At 46.6% G+C, this 22,412-nt stretch overlaps 1 protein-coding gene across 3 annotated transcripts in view; it reads right to left on the bottom strand.

Moving 5' to 3' along the window:
* CPNE7 (copine 7) overlaps positions 1 to 22,412 on the bottom strand; it is a 182,749-nt gene that overhangs the window by 47,714 nt on the left and 112,623 nt on the right. For all 3 annotated transcript variants that reach the window (XM_077451008.1, XM_077451007.1, XM_077451011.1), the window contains 3 exons: positions 19,827 to 19,886; positions 15,098 to 15,231; positions 14,694 to 14,748 (listed from right to left, as the gene is read on the bottom strand). In XM_077451008.1, the coding sequence (XP_077307134.1) occupies positions 14,694 to 14,748; positions 15,098 to 15,231; positions 19,827 to 19,886 (249 nt within the window). The remainder of the gene's footprint in view (positions 1 to 14,693; positions 14,749 to 15,097; positions 15,232 to 19,826; positions 19,887 to 22,412) is intronic.

A 22,412-nucleotide genomic window follows, 5' to 3' on the forward strand; every position in this document is an offset into this window, starting at 1 on the left:
TGATCCATCGTACGGAGATTGGAGCTATTTTTATTACTATGCTGCTGCGCAATGTAAGACCGGCTTGCACGGTGAATTTTAACAGGCGGTGAAACGCTACTCAGGAAATGCTGCAGATGTGCTAAAATCAGAATCAGAAAGCCCCTCCTGTTCAGGGCTGTCTTAACGCATGGGCACTGCCCAGGGGCCCCAGGGTGCATGTGGGCCCCATGATAATCTTCCATTACATCATACTGGACAACTGTCCAGGAATTTCCGGGACAGTCACGTTTTTTGCTAAACTGGATGGCTGTGAATCTGGAATCTGGGTTGCGGGGGGGGTCGGCAGCAGCCTGCCACAGGACTAAATCTACAATGGGAAGGACATTTCTCTCCCCCCCCCCCCCCATTTGTTTTCTGGGGTCTCTCCAGCTCTTTGCCCTGGTTAAGGAAGTATCCCCGGGACGGAGCCTCTTACTGCCGCCGCTTTCTATTCCTGTGATTAGGTGCATTCACCTGGGACAGGCTGGTCGGGGCCCCATTGCAATACTTTGCGCCGGGGCCCGTGATGCTATAAAGATGGTCCTGCTCCTATTTACCTTCAAAGGAGAACCCGAGCTAAGCCAACAAGGTTCACTGAAAGCAAAATGCTAGACGAGAATTAACACGGTGTAAAACCCAAGAGCAAACATTGATTTCATTGCAGCTTACCAGTTCTTAGATGTGACAGCTGCATTCGTTTTCTTTTTTAGGGTTTCTTTTCTTTTATTTTCATCTTCAGTCTGATGTTTTTCAAAAGCACAAGCTCTCCAGCAGGATATATCAGTTTATATGGATGAGACAAACCACTTAAAGTGGAAGTAAACTTCCCTATCGTTTTCAGCCAAAGAAGCTGCCATCTTTGCCTCTTTTTAATCTTCAACTGCTATGGAGCTGCACATGTGATTCGTTATGACACCAGCCATTGGATGGTTTGATAGTTTGGCTGAGAGCACAGCCAATGTGCAGTTAGCATTCCCGGCATGCCTTTTTTTTTTTTAACTGTTTAAATCGATGGGTTTACTTCCACTTTAACCACTTGCCGACTGTCTCACGCCGATATACACGTCGGCAAAGTGGCACGTTCCCGCAAAAACTACGCATGGGTGCGTCTTCCCCTTTAAGAGCCGCCCGCTGCGCGGGTGTGGGGGACCCGATGCGCGTGGCCTGGCAGTTGCCATCGCCGCCGGCCACCCGCGATCGCGGGCACGAGAGCCAGAACGGGGGTTTGTGTGTGTAAACAAATCCCGGTTCTGTCAGAGGAGAGCAGACAGATCGTTTGTTTTGCTAGTAAGTAGGAACAGCGATCTGTCTCCTCCCCCCCACAGTAAGAGACACTAACTAGGGAACACATTTAACCCCTTTGATCGCCCTCTAGTGTTAACCCCTTCCCTGCCAGTGTCATTTATACAGTAACCCCTTCCCTGCCAGTGTCATTTATACAGTAATCAGTGCATTTTTATAGTTCTGATCGCTGTATAAATGTCAATGGTCCAAAAAAATGTGTCAAAAGTGTCCAATCTATCCGCTGCAATGTCGCAGTCCCGCTACAAATCGCAGATTACCGCCATTAATCTTTCCCCTATTTTGTAGATGATATGACTTTTGCGCAAACCAATCAATATACACTTATTGCGATTTTATTTTTATTTTAATTTTTTATTTTAATTTTTTTACAAAAAATATGTAAAATATATATATATATATATTGGCCTAAACTGATGAAGAAATTAGTTTTTTTAAATTTTCGAATTCTGCATTCCCGAATTCGGAAATTAAAAAATTCAGAAATTCAGCAATTAGAAAACTCAGAACTTAGAAAATTTGAAAATTCGAAAATTTGAAAATTTGAAAACTCAGAACTTAAAAAAATTAGAAAATTCAGAAATTTGAAAATTAGAAAATCTAAAAACGTGAAAATTCGGAAATCAAAAATTCGGAAATTTTTCGATTTTCCCATTTTTCGAATTTATGAAAAATCAACCAAAACGAATGAAACACATTTTTCGGCCACGCACGCGTTTAATGTACAGCACCCTTCTGGCCCCTCCCACCAAGCCGCGATCTGCCCGCACCGCAGAGAGAAGCGCAGGGACCCAGCGATGACATCAATGGGCCTAAAATAAGTTGCATAATGGAAATGAAAAGATTTCGTTTAAACATTTTCTCAGCATGCGGATGGGGGAGGGGGAGCAGGGAAGGCAAACTGTAAAGCAGATTAAACGTCCTCTCTGTGGGGGTGACTTTAGGGTCCCGTATGGCTGGAATCGCACAAAATGTATTCTGATGGTGCCGAGTCAGCAGGAAAAGATCGCAAAACTCTGCAGAATAGGAGATGATTGCAGACAGAAAATCCTCAATCGTTAATTAGATCTTATGTCAGGCGGTGTAGCGTGATTGTGGGAGGCGACACTCCGACTTCCATCCAATAACATGCTCCGAACATATATATATATATATATATATATATATAATAGAACTGCCCGCCGCTCATCACATTATTAGACGGCGCTCTACAACGCTGATGCCAATCTAGCGACTATTTCGTTTCCATTTGTAATGCATTTGTGTGATGGAATCTGATCGGCGCAATGTTTGGAGTCATCAAGTTGTTAACGTTTTACTTTTTCAGCTTTTATTCCATCGCTGCAAAAAAAACGGAAAATGTCCATCGGGACATCTATATGTGTCCATTGTGTGCCGCTCCGATCTCAGGTCACCGAGGAGGACACATCTATGTCTGGAGGCTTTCACTGAAAACACATCCAGCGCATCCTGGTTTTCTAGTAGATGTTCAGCAAAGGTACCGACTGAACTGTCTGAAATACAGAGAATAAAAAAAAAAAAAAAAAACCTGTACATTTGTATAAGACGTATCAGATCGTCCCTGTGTGAGCTTTGCCTTCAGCCTTCAAAATGCAACCAATTTCCACCTCTTAGACCCCCAGACATGCTATCGGAGTTTCTGCAGATTTTTGTCTTCCGATTTACCATAACCATATACAGTGGAACCTTGGATTACGAGCATAATCCGTTCCAGGAGAAAGCTCGTAATCCAAAGCACTCGCATATCAAAGCGAGTTTCCCCATAGCAGTCAATGGACACCAAGATAATTAGTTCCGCACTTCTATTGCGTGCAATACCGCATGTGGCCAGAGGTGGGGGGGCACCGAAGAGCCTTGGAAATACTCAGGGATAGCTCGGCTAAACTCGGAAACCCTCAGAAATGCTTGGGAACACTCGGGAATGGAGTATTTCTGAGTGTTTCCAAGTATTTCCGAGTATTTCCAAGTATTTTCAAGTGTTTCTGAATGTTTCCAAGTATTTCCGAGTGGTTCTGAGTATTTCCAAGTATTTCTGAGTGGTTCAGAGTATTTCCAAGTGTTTCCGAGTGTTTCCAAGTATTTCTGAGTGGTTCAGAGTATTTCCGAGTGTTTCCGAGTATTTCCGAGTGTTTCCAAGTATTTCCGAGTGTTTCCAAGTATTTCCAAGTGGTTCCGAGTATTTTCAAGTGTTTCCGAATGTTTCCAAGTATTTCCGAGTGGTTCCGAGTATTTCTGAGTGTTTCCAAGTATTTCCGAGTGGCTGTGAGTATTTCCGAACCGTTTCCGAGTGTCCCCACGGTGCCCCCCCCCCACCTCTGGCCAAATGCGGTACTGCACACACCATTAGCTTGAATTCTGCTCGTTTTTGCGAGACAACACACGAGTCAGAATAAAAAAAAAAATTTAAAAAATATATAGTTGCTCATCTTTCAAAACGCTCGTTAACTGCGTTACTCGTAAACCAAAGTTCCACTGTAATAAGAGGTCAAACCTTAAGAGTTTCAATTTGTATGCAATCAGGCCGCCCCTCGCACTTACATGGTTTTGGTCTGAAGACAAAAATCTGCAGAAAATCTAATAGTGTGTTTGGGGCCTAAATTACTGTATTTACTCGATTGTGAATAGTAATTCAAATGATATTCAATAGCGGCATTGTCTATAGAGATAGATGACAGATCGCACTTTTATGTTCCCCTCCCCCCCAGGCAGTACAGCCGTATTGTGTGCCTCGGGTGTTATACTACTTATGCTTCTGTATTCATTATCCTTGACTACACTGTCCTTGTTGGATGGAATCAGATTGTATTGTGTTGATGTGGAAGATGTAACTCTTCCTGTAATGCTACACTTGTGTCCTTTCTATTCCTTCTTACTTTGTGAAAATTCTAATAAAACTTATTGTAAAAAAGAAATAAATGAGGCAATGGATGGTATCGCTGGAAAGTAAGTATGTCCACAATCTCTGACCATCTCCTGTATCATGTCTGCAGTCTCTGACCATCTCCTATGTATTATCTGCAGTCTCTGACCATCTCCTATGTATTATCTGCAGTCTCTGGCCATCTCTCTTGTATCAGGTCCGCAGTCTCTGATCATCTCTTGTATCATGTATGCAGTCTCTGACCATCTCTTGTATCATGTCTGCAGTCTCTGACCATCTCTTGTATCATGTCTGCAGTCTCTGACCATCTCCTGTATCATGTCTGCAGTCTCTGACCATCTCCTGTATCATGTCTGCAGTCTCTGACCATCTCTTGTATCATGTCAGCAGTCTCTGACCATCTCCTGTATCATGTCTGCAGTCTCTGACCATCTCCTGTATCATGTCTGCAGTCTCTGACCATCTCCTGTATCATGTCTGCAGTCTCTGACCATCTCCTGTATCATGTCTGCAGTCTCTGACCATCTCCTGTATCATGTCTGCAGTCTCTGACCCTCTCTTGTATCATGTCTGCAGTCTCTGACCATCTCCTGTAGTACGTCCGCAGTCTCTGACCATCTCTTGTATCATCAACTACTGTCAATGCGTTTCAAGAGAACTAAGCTTCCCCCTTTTCCGGGGTTTGACAAATCAACGTTAATGAAATCACAACAGAATGGAGTAGGGGGATCTGTGTTTATAACATTAATGAAGTATAATGTCTCCTGATGGAAATTAAAGGAAGGTGACTCCTAAATATTCCTCCCCTCTTCCAGTCAATATTTAGGGCTTATATTGCATCCCTCCTGGAAAATAACTCTAGGTCTTATTTTCGGGGTGAGCACGGTACATTTTACACGCATTTCTAACTCAGTTCACACTGGGGATTCCTGTCAGGCAGGGAGAGGAGACAGCACATTACATGGTAAGACCTACCCCGAAAATAAGCCCTACTGTGTCTTTTGTTGCCAAAATTAATATAAGACCCGGGCTTATTTTCGGGAAAACGCGGTATGCACTGTCACTGTATTAATGACACTGGCTGAGAAGGGGTTAACATCTAAGGGCGATTACGGGGTTAATTGTGTGCCCAACAATGTGTGTAATGTGTGCTGCTTTAACAAAGCGATCGTTCCATCTGTACAGAGCTCTGTGTTGATTGTCAACACAGGGTTCTGGGCTGTGATTGGACACAGCCGACCAGCAGGTCCCGGTCATGGATCATTGGATCTGCTGACAAAATCCAGCTGTGTCACAAGGTTGGTGAATAGGTGCGCCTGCCCCGAAACCTGGCGGCTGCGTACAGATACATTGGCGTGCCTGTAGGAGGCGCCCCTTCGCAGGGTATGTACTGCGGTGGGTCGGCAAAGAGGTTAAAGGCGTCTATGGAGATCTACTTCCGGATTGTTAGGTTTTAGTGGCCCTTTTACGTAACGAAATCCTTTCAAATTCATTTTGTGGCCCCTTTTTTTTTTTTTGTGCAATCGCATGAAGGATAATTTCAGCCGCCGTAATTATCTGCACATAATTGGTGCCATTAATTAAACTCTGTAAGACTCGGGATGAAAGCAAAACGAGGGTTCAAACTATAATTCATTCTAATGTTTCCCATTATAATTTATCATTTGTAGCTCAGTTGCTCCAGCAAAGTAAAGCCACATTGATGGCGGTCTCAGTCACCATGAAGCTCGGGCTGGTTGAAGTATTCCCGCTTCATTAAAGAGCGGGACATTGTTCTCAGATATAAGGCTTTCTTCAAATCCACTAATGAGCCAATTAACACTTTTACCTGTTTTATTTTTAATAAAGGAGACAGTAACAAGGACATCCAGGACTCGGCCCCCTCCAAAATGTTTCGTCCACGTGCCGTCCCCCACCACCAGATCATACACTATATTACCAAAGGCACTATACAACCACTATTCCTCCCACTGACACCAATGATGGGGCTTTATTCCTGTCACAGACACCAATGATGGGGCACTATTCCTCCCACTGACACCAATGATGGGGCACTATTCCTCCCACTGACACCAATGAAGGGGCTTTATTCCTGTCACAGACACCAATAATGGGGCACTATTCCTCTCACAGACACCAATAATGGGGCACTATCCCTCCCACTGACACCAATGATAGGGCACTATTCCTCCCACTGATACCAATGATGGGGCACTATTCCTCCCACCGACACCAATCATGGGGCACTATTCCTCCCACTGACACCAATGATGGGGCACTATTCCTCCCACTTACACCAATGATGGGGCACTATTCCTCCCACTGACACCAATGATGGGGCACTATTCCTCCCACTGATACCAATGATGGGGCACTATTCCTCCCACTGATACCAATGATGAGGTACTATTCCCCCACTGATACCAATGATGAGGTACTATTCCTCCCACTGATACCAATGATGGGGCATTATTTCTCCCACTAACCCCAATGATGGGGCACTATTCCTTCCACTGATACCAATGTTGGGGCACTATTCCTCCCACTGATACCAATGATGGGGCACTATTTCTCCCACTGATACCAATGATAGGGCACTATTCCTCCCACTGATACCAATGATGGGGCACTATTCCTCCCACTGATACCAATGATGGGGCACTATTCCTCCCACTGACACCAATGATGGGGCACTATTCCTCCCACTGACACCAATGATGGGACAATTATTCCCCCCACTGACACCAATGATGGGGCACTATCCCTCCCACTGACACGAATGATGGGACACTATTCCTCCCACTGACACCAATGATGGGACAATTATTCCCCCCACTGACACCAATGATGGGGCACTATCCCTCCCACTGACACGAATGATGGGGCACTATTCCTCCCACTGATACCAATGATGAGGCACTATTCCTCCCACTAACCCCAATGATGGGGCACTATTCCTCCCACTAACCCCAATGATGGGGCACTATCCCTCCCACTAACCCCAATGATGGGGCACTATTCCTCCCACTGACACCAATGATGGGGCACTATTCCTCCCACTGACACCAATGATGGGGCACTATTCCTCCTACTGACACCAATGATGGGGCACTATTCCTCCCACTGACACCAATGATGGGGCACTATTCCTCCTACTGACACCAATGATGGGGCACTATTACTAGTCCTGTGCGGCTTTCCAGCACAGATGTGGACCACCAAGCAAAGCCTCCCAGTTGTTGGCTGCGCATGCGCGTGTGCACAAGGCCTGATTCTGGATGTAGGCCTATCAGATCAACATGTTCCAATTATGAACGCACCGAGATAAAGTGGAAGCGCTTCAAAGACGCTTTTCAAAAGAAACATTTCTTGTTTGATTTGCAGCATCAGCACCTAATTGAGAGAAAAGTCTGATTGGCATGAAGGATGATGAAAGCGATCCTCGTGCATTATTCATCCTTATCATCTCCGAAAATTGGTCCAGCACTCGGAACATCAGTGAGGGGGCCGAGGAGCGCGGACCTTCCTTGTGCTGCTAATTACTGAGGGCCGGGGATTGAACCTCTTCAGAGAGAGAAGAAGGAGCGGCATAGCGAGCGGCTCACATACCGATCCATCAAAACGTCACTATTCACACCGAGATCAATACAAGTGATCGGATCCTGCACCCCTCCCCCGCCCGGAGGGAGAGACACCTGCCAAAGACACTGCGAAAGTCCTGCTGAATCTGAATGGAGATCGCTCTTATGCCCCGTACACACGGTCAGACATTCCGACCACAAAATCTGTTGGATTTTTTTACGACTGATTTTGTCCTAAACACACACGGTCAGACAAAGCTGTCGGAATATCCGATCGCTCGGAACGTGGTGACATTCGTTGCGTATGACGGGGACTATGTTGAGGCTTGTAGCCAATAGCTTTGGTCTCGTAATTTGATCTGACCATGTGTGGCACTTTGTCCGTCGGAATTCTCTACAAACGATCGGAAAAAATCAGATCGGATTTTGGTCGGAAAATTTTAGATCCAGCTCTGAGAAAATTGAGTACTGTCCGTGATACTTTTTTTATTTGCACTAACATACAAATTTTCAGGACAAGCTTTCGGGTATGTCCCCTTCTTCAAGGTCCAAGCAGTACTGATTTACAAATTTTTAAGCAGAATGTAAAAACAAAACAAAAAAAAAACACCTCTGAGGGAAAGAAGAGAAAAAAAACAACAAAAAAACACATACAAATCAATAGCAATAAAGATAAGAGAAGAGTTAGTGAGATAAGACAGAGGGAGAGCTATGGAATGGAGGGGGGAGGGGGGTTGCTAGTCACAGAGGGGGTTGTAAAACTTTAGTATAATGAGTAAGGAAACCTATATCTAAATTCAGGCCATTATTTTTTGTGTCAAAAAGAATTATGTACACCTGTGGGACATCACTTCTCACAACCGGACCACACTATAGAAGACCTCAATGTTTTAGTTCTTAAAGGGAATTTCAGAACTATCCAGGAAAGGAAAACCTTTGAACTAAGAATGATAATTCTTTTTGACACAAAAAATAATGGCCTCAATTTAGATATAGGTTTCCTTACTCATTATACTAAAGTTTTACAACCCCCTCTGTGACTAGCACCCCTCCCCCCTCCATTCCATAGCTCTCCCTCTGTCTTATCTCACTAACTCTTCTCTTATCTTTATTGCTATTGATTTGTATGTGTTTTTTTGTTGTTTTTTTTCTCTTCTTTCCCTCAGAGGTGTTTTTTTGTTTGTTTTGTTTTTACATTCTGCTTAAAAATTTGTAAATCAGTACTGCTTGGACCTTGAAGAAGGGGACATACCCGAAAGCTTGTCCTGAAAAATTGTATGTTAGTGCAAATAAAAAAAGTATCACGGACAGTACTCAATTTTCTCTGTCACAATTGCACTAATACGGCTACAATCACATTAAGTATGATGGGAGATCCAGCTCTCAAATTTTCTCCGATAGATTCCACGCACGATGGGATTTTCCGACAATATAATCCGATCGGACCTTTTCCGTCGGAATTTCCAACCGTGTGTACAGGGCATAAAATTCACCCAGAGACTAAATCTGGGGTCCCCGATCCTTGCAGCATGAGGGACACATTGTAGATTTGATACAAATTACAGCAAAAAAAAAAAAAGAAAGATTACATTTAAAATGAATGAATGAATAAGAAAGAAATACCTTCACATCAGAGGCCCCCTCCACATTACATCAGAGCCCCCCCCCCTCGTTACATCAGAGCCCCCTCCCCATTACATCAGAGCCCCCCCCCCTCGTTACATCAGAGCCCCCCTCCCCATTACATCAGAGCCCCCCTCCCCATTACATCAGAGCCCCCCCCCTCATTACATCAGAGCCCCCCTCCACATTACATCAGAGCCCCCCCCCCTCGTTACATCAGAGCCCCCCTCCACATTACATCAGAGCCCCCCACCTCGTTACATCAGAGCCCCCCTCCCCATTACATCAGAGCCCCCCCTCCACATTACATCAGAGCCCCCCCTCCCCATTACATCAGAGCCTCCTCCCCATTACATCAGAGCCCCCCTCCACATTACATCAGAGCCCCCCCCCTCGTTACATCAGAGCCCCCCTCCACATTACATCAGAGCCCCCCTCACCATTACATCAGAGCCTCCCTCCACATTACATCAGAGCCCCCCACCTCGTTACATCAGAGCCCCCCTCCCCATTACATCAGAGCCCCCCCTCCACATTACATCAGAGCCCCCCCTCCCCATTACATCAGAGCCTCCTCCCCATTACATCAGAGCCCCCCTCCACATTACATCAGAGCCCCCCCCCTCGTTACATCAGAGCCCCCTCCCCATTACATCAGAGCCCCCCCCCCTCGTTACATCAGAGGCCCCCTCCCCATTACATCAGAGCCCCCCTCCCCATTACATCAGAGCCCCCCCCCTCGTTACATCAGAGCCCCCCTCCCCATTACATCAGAGCCCCCCTCCACATTACATCAGAGCCCCCCTCACCATTACATCAGAGCCTCCCTCCACATTACATCAGAGCCCCCCACCTCGTTACATCAGAGCCCCCCTCCCCATTACATCAGAGCCCCCCCTCCACATTACATCAGAGCCCCCCCTCCCCATTACATCAGAGCCTCCTCCCCATTACATCAGAGCCCCCCTCCACATTACATCAGAGCCCCCCTCCCCATTACATCAGAGCCCCCCTCCACATTACATCAGAGCCCCCTTCCCCATTACATCAGAGCCCCCCCTCCACATTACATCAGAACCCCCCTCACCATTACATCAGAACCCCCCTCACCATTACATCAGAGCCCCCCCTCCCCATTACATCAGAGCCCCCCTCCCCATTACATCAGAGCCCCCCTCCACATTACATCAGAGCCTCCTCCCCATTTCATCAGAGCCCCCCCCTCGTTACATCAGAGCCCCCCTCCACATTACATCAGAGCCCTCCCTCCACATTACATAAGAGCCCCCATCCCCATTACATCAGAGCCCCCCTCCCCATTACATCAGAGCCCCCCCCCCTCCACATTACATCAGAACCCCCCTCACCATTACATAAGAGCCCCCATCCCCATTACATCAGAGCCCCCCTCACCATTACATCAGAGCCCCCCTCACCATTACATCAGAGCCCCCCTCCACATTACATCGGAGCCCCCCTCCCCTTACATCAGAGCCCCCCTCCCCATTACATCAGAGCCCCCTCCACATTACATCAGAGGCCTCCCTCCGCATTACATCAGAGCCCCCCCTCCACATTACATCAGAACCCCCCTCACCATTACATCAGAGCCCCCCTCCACATTACATCAGAGCCCCCCTCCACATTACATCAGAGGCCCCCCTCCACATTACATCAGAGCCCCCCTCCACATTACATCAGAGGCCCCCCTCCGCATTACATCAGAGCCCCCCCTCCACCTTACATCAGAGCCCCCCTCACCATTACATCAGAGCCCCCTCCACATTATATCAGAACCCCCCTCACCATTACATCAGAGCCCCCCTCCACATTACATCAGAACCCCCCTCACCATTACATTAGAGCCCCCCTCCACATTATATCAGAACCCCCCTCACCATTACATCAGAGCCCCCCTCCCCTTACATTAGAGCCCTCCTCCCCTTACATCTGAGCCCCCCTCCCCATTACATCAGAGCCCCCCTTTCACATCGGAAGCCCCAATCACATTAGATGGAGCTTAAGAGATTCTTTCCTTTCGCACAGTTGCATTCCTTGCTGGATTGATCAGCATTTCCCTGAAAGATTTTATCCGTTGTCTAAAATTACTTTTTTAATTACCAGCTGTCTGCTGCGCTCCCATCCATCAGCCTGTCCTCCTATTATAAATGGGGGATACATGAGATTCATGGGAGTGATTAGGGTGGGAAGGGCCACTAATGGCTCTGGATCCAGGAGGGAATTCAGGTGGAATAATATAAGATGAGAACATTCATCACAGTCCAATATTGAAGTATAACCTGTGTGGGCTGAGCTGCCCCGGCACCTCTAATGTCCACTAACACACCATTACCCCAACTGGGACCCACTAATCCCACGTGCTGTACTGGGAAATAGACAACCGCAGCAGTTATTAGAGAACTTTATCAAGTACGGCCACACAGCGCACCGCCCCCGCCGCCAACGCACCACTTAGCCCAACGTCATAAGAGCAGCACTGCGTCCGCTGGGGCATATACCGTGCCCGGGGCTTTACCAGCATTCTAAATCCAGAAACAATGTGAGTCATAAGGTGCAGGTACTCCTCCCTTCCAAGTCACCCCTTGTCTCAGCCCCTACCAACCTATGAGCACTGTCCCTTTGTCTTCACCCCCTACCAACCTATGAGCACTGTCCCTTTGTCTTCACCCCCTACCAACCTATGAGCACTGTCCCTTTGTCTTCACCCCCTACCAACCTATGAGCACTGCCACTGTCCCTTTGTCTTCACCCCCTACCCAGCTCTGAGCACCGTCCCTTGGTTCCACCCCCTACCCACCTCTAAGCATTGTCCCTTGTCTGCACCCCCTACCCACCTCCGAGCAGTTGCCCTTGGTTCCACCCCCTACTCACCTATGAGCACTGTCCCTTGGTTCCACCCCCTACCCACCTCTGAGCATCGTCCCTTGGTTCCACCCCCTACTCATCTCTGAGCATCGCCCCTTGTCTCCACCCCCTACCCACCTCTAAGCATTGTCCCTTGTCTGCACCCCCTACCCACCTGAGCACCATCCCTTGGTTCCACCCCCTACCCACCTCTGAGCACCATCCCTTGGTTCCAACCCCTACCCACCTCTGAGCGTTGTCCCTTTTCTCCGCCCCCTACCCACCTCTGAGCACTAGCACTGCACTGTCCCTTGGTTCCACCCCCTACTGAACTCTGAGCACTCTCCCGTGGTTCAATCCCCTACCCACCTCTGAGCACATTCTGATGGTTCCACCCCCTACCCACCTCTAAGCACTGTCCCTTGTCACTGCCCCCTACCCACCTCTAAGGACTGTCCCTTGGTTCCACCCCTTACCCACTTCTGAGTGATGTCCCTTGGTTGAACCCCCTATCCACCTCTCAGCATCGTCCCTTGTCTCCACACCCTACCCACCTCTAAGCATTGTCCCTTGTCTGCACCTCCTACCCACCTCTGAGCACCATCCCTTGGTTCCACCCCCTACCCACCTCTGAGCACCGTCCCTTGGTTCCACCCCCTACCCACCTCTGAGCACTGTCCCTTGTCTCCGCCCCCTACCCACCTCTGAGCAGTGTACCTTGGTTCCACCCCCTACCGAACTCTGAGCACTCTCCCATGGTTCCCTGCCCTACCCCCCTCTGAGCACTTTACTATGCTTCCACCCTCTACACACCTCTGAGCACTGTACCTTGTCTCTGCCCCCTACCCACCTCTGAACACTGTCCCTTGGTTCCACCCCCTACCCACCTCTGAACACTGTCCCTTGGTTCCACCCCCTACCCACCTCTGAGCATTGTCCCTTGTCTCCACCCCTACCCACCTCTGAGCACTGTCCTTAGTTCCACCCCCTACCCACCTCTGAGCAACTGTCCCCTGTTTACACCCTCTAGCCACCTCTGAGCACTGTCCCTTGGTTCCACCTACCTACCTCCCTGTACCGCCTCTTTTAGAGAATACAGAACCGAGTATAATTTTTGGGTGCTAAGTAATTTGTATGGAATTTTCTAATAAACGGCAGTAAAATAGATCCCCTGCAGCCAGCAACAATAGATCCCCCCAGCAACAATAGATCCCCTCAGCAATAATAGAACCCTCCAGGAAAAGCAGAACCTCCAGTAATAATAGAGCTTCCCAGCAACTATAGACCCCCAACAACAATAGATCACTCTCAGCAACAATAGATCCCCCCTAGCAAACAAAAATCCCCCAGCAATAATAGGCCCCCCAGCAACAATAGATCCCTCCCAGCAACAATAGGCAACCCAGCAACAATAGGTCTCCCCATCTAAAATATATCCCCCCCCCCCAATTATAGATCCCCCAGCAACAAAAGAACCCTCCCACTGACAATGGATCTTCAATTAATATTATATTATTAAAATATGATTAAAAAAATAATAATAATAATTCAGCAAACACTTATAATAACTGATAACGTAACAATACATATGATATTAAAAATACAATGCAACAACTCAATCTCCAAACAAATCTCCAACAGTAACTCCACTTTCATGGAAAAAAAAGCAAATAAAAAAATGATCTAGCGTATACAATCGCTACACAAATCATATTGTAATTGAATGTTATTAAAAATTCCCTTTCCTTTTCAATCTGTAGCTGCTGTCATTTTCTATAATATGCAATATGGCCACCTGGGGGCGCTCTGTACACAGATGGTATACAAAGCGCCCCCCCCCCCCCCAAATTTCCTGTTTGTGTGATTGGCTCACTGATTTTCTCAGAAGTCTGCACTGAGATACAAGTCAGATTTTGGGCATCCCCTGCAACAAAAATTTCATTTTTGACAAGATACTAGCATAGGGGAATCACGTCTAAAGGGATGCAGACAATGCCCCTTTCCTCACCCGAGACCTTCAGGTGCAGCAGCTGATTGATAATGATAAAGTCACTCCCATTCACACTCACTCTGCACATGGACACAGAGAAACAAACATCTAATTCTTCAGAATAACAAAAGGTAGAAATCTGCAACAAAGTTTGTTACGATCCCTGCAATGTATAGAGATCACCCAGAGGGGGGAGGGGCGTTCTCAGGAAAAGTGGAGTTACTCTTTAAATGTGTCTAAATAGGAAGGAGAAAGGCATCAATGGAGGAGAAGCTTTTATATAAGTTTAGTCCTGAAGGGTTGCTGTACCAGTAAATGGATTACATATGTAGCTTGAGGTCCACTGTGACATCACACGATTCAGTATTACAAAGCGCAGGTATGTTCTATAGACAAACCATTCTCTTACCTCGTATTTTGGAGGAATACGTGCGCCAAATCCCAAAGCAGAAAATCTCTTATCGCTAAACAGAAAGAACAACTAAAATGAGTAAACTGTACAGCACGCATGTTTTCTATACAAATACAGATGACAATTAAATGTGGGAAAAATAAGTCCATGCAAAATAGAGCTTGATACATAATTACAATCCTTAGAGAATTGGCAAACAGCCATATCCATGGCGAAAGAGATCAACGTTATCTCCCCACAATGTAACACCTCGTATCCTCCACCATATACCACACTGAGGCTCGCCGCCTCCGAGGACGTCATATCTGACGAAACCGCTGGACGGGAATACAAATCCTTTGAAGGATAAAACAACACATGTCTATATATGTCCACTATGTGGACATGGAGGAGCTCCGTACCTGTCGTAGTCTTGGCAGATTTCCCCTACAGCCACTAATGCTTTCAGGTATTCGTTGGGCTGGTAGGGGTTAATATAATGGAGAGAGCAGCTATTTCGAGGGTCCCCATTGGAGGCTGTGAAGTCTATGGCCACCTGAAAGAGAGAAGAAAGGCAGTAAGGTTATACAGGCATGTATATGGTGGCCAGCCTGGGAAAGGTGGAACTAAATAGACAGTGTGTATACCTGGGTTATGTTTAAGGGTCAATCCACCCAAAAAAAAAGATATTTGATTTATAGGTGGTGCCTGGTGAGCAGAGTCAGCTACTAGTTCCTTCATCTCTAGTAGACTCCCATAGTGCCGTCTCTCTGCTGTAGTATCTGGTAATTCCATCCACCCGGGAGTTTTAGGCAATCCTGCCTCCCATTGGGTGTTCTCACTCTTTCTATTTGTGCGCAGTCATGTTGGAACTGGAAGGCCTGGCTCACTGTCTCCGCTCTAATTCATCCCAAAGGTGTTCTATTGGGTTGAGGTCAGGACTCTGTGCAGGCCAATCAAGTTCGTCCACCCCAAACTCGCTCATCCATGTCTTTATGGACCTTGCTTTGTGCACTGGTGGGCAGTCATGTTGGAACAGGAAGGGGCCGTCCCCAAACTGTTCCCGTAAAGTTGGGAGCATGAAATTGCCCATAGTGTCTTGGTATGCTGATGCCTTAAGAGTTCCCTTCACTGAAACTAAGGGGCCAACCCCTGATAAACAACCCCCACACCACAATCCCCCCTCCAATAAATGATTTGGACCAGTGCACAAAGCAAGACTAATAAAGACATGGATGAGCGACTTTGGGGTGGAGGAACTTGACTGGCCTGCGCAGAGTCCTGACCTCAACCTGAAAGAACACCTTTGGGATGAATGAGAGTGGAGAATGTAAGTCAGGCCTTCTCGTCCAACATCAGTGCCTGACCTCACAAATGCTCTTCTGGAAGAATGGTCAAACATTCCCATAGACACCCTCCTAAACCTTGTGGACAGCCTAAAACAATCTGTCAAAAAAGAGGGCGCACCAGCCTTGTGCTAATATTATCCTTTGATATAATTATTAAAAGAAAAAGTATTAAAAACGACTCACAAGGATGGAAAGAAAACCACAATTTAACAGTCTTTGGCTTATGACAATCCATCTACTGGTAGCAGATCCTAGAGCGAGGACATGCGAACCACTGCTGGCTGACGCGTTTCGAAGGATTACCTTCTTTCTCAAGCCAGCCAGAGTTGTCCAAAATCAGTGGCTGACCTCACAAATACTCTTCTGGAAGAATGGTCAAACATTCCCATAGACACCCTCCTAAACCTTGTGGACGGCCTTCCCAGAAGAGTTGAAGCTGTTATAGCTGCAAAGGGCCAACTCAATATTGAACCCTCCGGACTAAGACTGGGATGTCATTAGAGCTCATGCGTGTAAAGGCAGGTGTCCCAATACTTTTGACAATATAGCGTATTATAGTATGTTTTAATAATGACGGGTAAGACAGGGACATGTGAAAGGCAGTACTGGGTGGGCAGGGTTTAACACCAGAAATATGTCGGGTATTTTATAGGGTTGCACCGATACTAGTACCGGTATCGGTGTCGATACTGACTATTTGCACAAGTATCGGTACTCGTGCAAATTCACCGATACCTGAAACCGATTCTTTCAGGCTCGGTTCTTTGAGCTGTCAGCGGGTCTCCCCAGTGTTAAAGAAGTCCGGTAATTGGAGCTATATAAAAAAAAAAACAAGCAGCCAGCAATGTTTATTAACAACATTGCTCGGCCCTGAAACACTAAAATAAAAAGAAACATTGTTTCTTTTTGTATATTTCTGTTTCTTCATCTGCAGATCAAATGGATAAATGTTCCTCTGTTTAACCCCTTAATAACCCTTTTTTTTACTCCAATCAGTCTTAAAGCGGTTGTATACCCGCTGATGTTTTTTTTTTTTTTTTTTTACTCACCTGCAAAGGAAAAGGCATAATGAGTTAGTATACACCACATACTAGCTCATTATGAAATACTTACCTTAGAACGAGGCCCGATCCACGCCGAGGGAGCTGACATGTTCCCTCTGCGTTTCTTCCGGGTATCGCGGCTTCCGGAGCTGTGAGTGGCCAGAGCCGTGATATCGTCACTCCCGCGCACGCCGAGAATCCCCTGTGCGCATGCGCCGCTGCAGTCAGCGGCGCATTGCGAGGGGAATATTTTGTTTTACCTACAGGTAAGCCTTATTATAGGCTTTCCTATAGGTAAAAGTCACAAAAATGACTATACAACCGCTTTAATTAACTCCCTATTCTCCTCCAATTAAATTATTATTTTCCTGCTTTTTTTTTCTTTTGTTCACATCTATTTTATAAACGAAAAACAAATTAAAACTTTTTTTTGTTTACCTTGTTAGTGAATATTTTTACACATATATATTAAAATATATTCACACATTTCACATTGAAAAAGCACTAACTTAAAAAGAAATCTATTTATTTAATTTGTAAATAACTTTTCAATGCTTTGTACCATTGCTGACGGCTGAAGTTAAAACAAAACAGTTGCGGTCGGTATCGGTAATTGGCATTGGTAATTGGTATCGGTAATTGGTATCGGTAATTGGTATCGGTAATTGGCATCGGTAATTGGTATCGGTAATTGGTATCGGTAATTGGCATCGGTAATTGGTATCGGTAATTGGTATCGGTAATTGGTATCGGTAATTGGCATCGGTAATTGGCATCGGTAATTGGTATCGGTAATTGGTATCGGTAATTGGTATCGGTAATTGGCATCGGTAATTGGTATCGGTAATTGGCATCGGTAATTGGTATCGGTAATTGGTATCGGTAATTGGTATCGGTAATTGGTATCGGTAATTGGTATCGGTAATTGGCATCGGTAATTGGTATCGGTAATTGGTATCGGTAATTGGTATCGGTAATTGGTATCGGTAATTGGTATCGGTAATTGGCATCGGTAATTGGCATCGGTAATTGGTATCGGTAATTGGTATCGGTAATTGGTATTGGTAATTGGTATCGGTAATTGGTATTGGTAATTGGTATCGGTAATTGGTATCGGCGAGTACTAAAAAAAAAAGTATCGGTTCTCATTGTAAAAAAATTTTTTTTATCGGTGCATCCCTAATATTTTATTACACCTTTGGCAGTACAAGTATGAGAAGACTCTTACACCCTGGTGCAATGTCATTGTATTTCCTTCCCTTGGAACTGTGGCCTATTCCAGAAATATCCGATACTCTTCTGTGCCGACGTCAAGCCAGAAGGGCCCTACAGTCCTTTTTAATCCAAATATAGCCGGATTTGTTTCCACAAGGTATTATTACAAATGTGGTGAACAGTAGCATTAGCTTACTCAAGCTGCACTTTACTCTACACAACATGACATTAGATTCCAATTACTGGCTTGTGAATGTCCTCCTGCAACTTGCAAACGAAGGCATTGCAATAGCGATCCCGCTCCCTCCCGCTCCCTCCCGCTCCCTCCTGCTCCCTCCCGCTCCCTCCTGCTCCCTCCTGCCTCTTCATCCTCCGATTTCAGATCACCCCGTTGTGCATTGTTGGTGGCCGGTGCCAAGTCCTGTTCTGGATACAAGATGCGTGGTGCAGATAGGACAACAGAGCCGTGTCACCTTCCAGGGCGGTGATAATCAGAAGACTGTGGGGACCGTTCTGGGGATGTCGTTCAGGATTTGTCTGCGATTACGCTGCGGCAGGCAGTGACCTCGCCACTGACATGACTGTGTGTAAGCAAAGCTGGTAATAACAGGGGCTCTACAGCCGTGAAGACTGTGCTTTAAGTTAATGTAAACCTCAGACGTGAAATATGAACAAAGCATATCCCCCCTATAGTGTGTGCTTGTCTCAGTCCAGAGCACTAAGTGTCATTTCTGTCTGCTGCCTCCTTCCTCTGCTATCGGCATGAGTCACTTCTGACAAGTTTTCCTGACACCAAGAGAAAAAAGGTGACAGGGGAGAGAGCTCCAGCACACAGCCTGTGATTATAAACCCTTACAACACAAACACACTTTCACCTACAGGTAAAGCCTAGATTAAGGCTTACCTGTAGGTGCTGTAAATATCTCCTAAACCTACATGGTTTAGGAGATATTTACAATTCCCCGTACGAGGATTCCTTCTGCGCAAGCACCGATGTATTCGGCGCATGCGCACTTAAGAAGGGTCACGGCGTGCCGTTTTCATTAAAGGACATGTCGTGACTGGTGGCTCCCGCGCACACACGCGAGAGTGACGTCACGCGACTCCGGCCAGTCACAGAGCAGGAAGATGGACGCTTCCAGCCGGCGAGGAAATCGGGGACATCGCTGGCTCCTGTGTCAGGTAAGTGACACATAATAGTAGCCCATTATGTTTTGCTTTTCCAAGGAAACAAAGAGGAAGTAAACCCCATCAGGGTTTACTTCCTCTTTAACAGCCTCAGCTCTGTTCCTGTGTGTGGTGTGAAGGAGGGTAGGGGCGGCCCATCCATTAGGGGCACCCAGGCGGCGCCCACTCTCTCCAGACCACCCCCTAATGCAATGGATAGATTCGTGCATAGCATGAGCCAGCTTGTCCCAGTAGTGTTTCTGCTCTTAGGCAATATGTCTAAAATGGCTGGACCCTTTATCTTATCATTGATGTTGATGACCAAATAAAAAGGGATGTGGCTGCTGGTGTTTACGGAAGAAGTACTAGCTACTTACTGTAAAGTGGATTTGACAGCCGCCCATGATGTAATCGAGGAAGGAGTAAACTCTGTGAATCTATGTTATAAAAAAAAAAAGAAAATTCATGGTTGCAATAAAAATCAAAGTAAAGGTTGTAGGTCATACACCTTAATTGAAAACCATCTATGAGTTACATTTCCATGAGGCATCCCTGAACTCTGCAGTCTGTACGTAGCGTAACCCTGAACTCTGCACTCTGTACGTAGTGTAACCCTGAACTCTGCAGTCTGTACGTAGCTTAACCCTGAACTCTGCAGTCTGTACGTAGTGTAACCCTGAACTCTGCAGTCTGTACGTAGTGTAACCCTGAACTCTGCAGTCTGTACGTAGTGTAACCCTGAACTCTGCAGTCTGTACGTAGCTTAACCCTGAACTCTGCAGTCTGTACGTAGCGTAACCCTGAACTCTGCAGTCTGTACGTAGCTTAACCCTGAACTCTGCAGTCTGTACGTAGCGTAACCCTGAACTCTGCAGTCTGTACGTAGCTTAACCCTGAACTCTGCACTCTGTACGTAGCGTAACCCTGAACTCTGCAGTCTGTACGTAGCGTAACCCTGAACTCTGCACTCTGTATGTAGCGTAACCCTGAACTCTGCAGTCTGTACGTAGCGTAACCCTGAACTCTGCAGTCTGTACATAGCGTAACCCTGAACTCTGCACTCTGTACGTAGCTTAACCCTGAACTCTGCAGTCTGTACGTAGCTTAACCCTGAACTCTGCACTCTGTACGTAGCGTAACCCTGAACTCTGCAGTCTGTACATAGCGTAACCCTGAACTCTGCACTCTGTACGTAGCGTAACCCTGAACTCTGCAGTCTGTACGTAGCTTAACCCTGAACTCTGCAGTCTGTACGTAGCTTAACCCTGAACTCTGCAGTCTGTACGTAGCGTAACCCTGAACTCTGCACTCTGTACGTAGCGTAACCTTAAACTCTGCACTCTGTACGTAGCGTAACCCTGAACTCTGCACTCTGTACGTAGCGTAACCCTGAACTCTGCACTCTGTACGTAGCGTAACCCTGAACTCTGCACTCTGTATGTAGTGTAACCCTGAACTCTGCACTCGGTATGTAGCGTAACCCTGAACTCTGCACTCTGTACTTGGTGTAACCCTGAACTCTTCACTCTACAAATAGCATAACCCTGAACTCTGCAGTCTGTACGTAGCTTAACCCTGAACTCTGCAGTCTGTACGTAGCTTAACCCTGAACTCTGCACTCTGTACGTAGCGTAACCCTGAACTCTGCAGTCTGTACGTAGCGTAACCCTGAACTCTGCACTCTGTATGTAGCGTAACCCTGAACTCTGCAGTCTGTACGTAGCGTAACCCTGAACTCTGCAGTCTGTACATAGCGTAACCCTGAACTCTGCACTCTGTACGTAGCTTAACCCTGAACTCTGCAGTCTGTACGTAGCTTAACCCTGAACTCTGCACTCTGTACGTAGCGTAACCCTGAACTCTGCAGTCTGTACATAGCGTAACCCTGAACTCTGCACTCTGTACGTAGCGTAACCCTGAACTCTGCAGTCTGTACGTAGCTTAACCCTGAACTCTGCAGTCTGTACGTAGCTTAACCCTGAACTCTGCAGTCTGTACGTAGCGTAACCCTGAACTCTGCACTCTGTACGTAGCGTAACCTTAAACTCTGCACTCTGTACGTAGCGTAACCCTGAACTCTGCACTCTGTACGTAGCGTAACCCTGAACTCTGCACTCTGTACGTAGCGTAACCCTGAACTCTGCACTCTGTATGTAGTGTAACCCTGAACTCTGCACTCGGTATGTAGCGTAACCCTGAACTCTGCACTCTGTACTTGGTGTAACCCTGAACTCTTCACTCTACAAATAGCATAACCCTGAACTCTGCAGTCTGTACGTAGCTTAACCCTGAACTCTGCAGTCTGTACGTAGCGTAACCCTGAACTCTGCAGTCTGTACATAGCGTAACCCTGAACTCTGCACTCTGTATGTAGCGTAACCCTGAACTCTGCACTCTGTATGTAGTGTAACCCTGAACTCTGCACTCGGTATGTAGCATAACCCTGAACTCTGCACTCTATAAATAGCATAACCCTGAACTCAGCACTCTAAACATAGCGTAACCCTGAACTCTGCACTCTATACACAGCGTAACCCTGAACTCTGCACTCTGTATGTAGCGTAACCCTGAACTCTGCACTCTGTATGTAGTGTAACCCTGAACTCTGCACTCGGTATGTAGCATAACCCTGAACTCTGCACTCTATAAATAGCATAACCCTGAACTCAGCACTCTAAACATAGCGTAACCCTGAACTCTGCACTCTATACATAGCGTAACCCTGAACTCTGCACTCTGTACATAGCTTAACCGTGAACTCTGCACTCTGTACGTAGCGTAACCCTGAACTCTGCACTCTGTACGTAGCGTAACCCTGAATGGTGCACTCTATACGCGGGGTAATCCTGAACTCTGCACTCTATACATACTGTAGTGTAACCCTGAACTCCGCACTCTGTACTTAGTGCACCCCACATACAACTGGCCCTTTGAGGGTAACCATACTGCTAATGATGTGGCCC

This window comes from Lithobates pipiens, unplaced genomic scaffold, assembly GCF_037356315.1.
Source record: "Lithobates pipiens isolate NorthernLeopardFrog02 unplaced genomic scaffold, aLitPip1_a1.2 Scaffold_10, whole genome shotgun sequence".
NCBI lineage: Eukaryota > Metazoa > Chordata > Amphibia > Anura > Ranidae > Lithobates > Lithobates pipiens.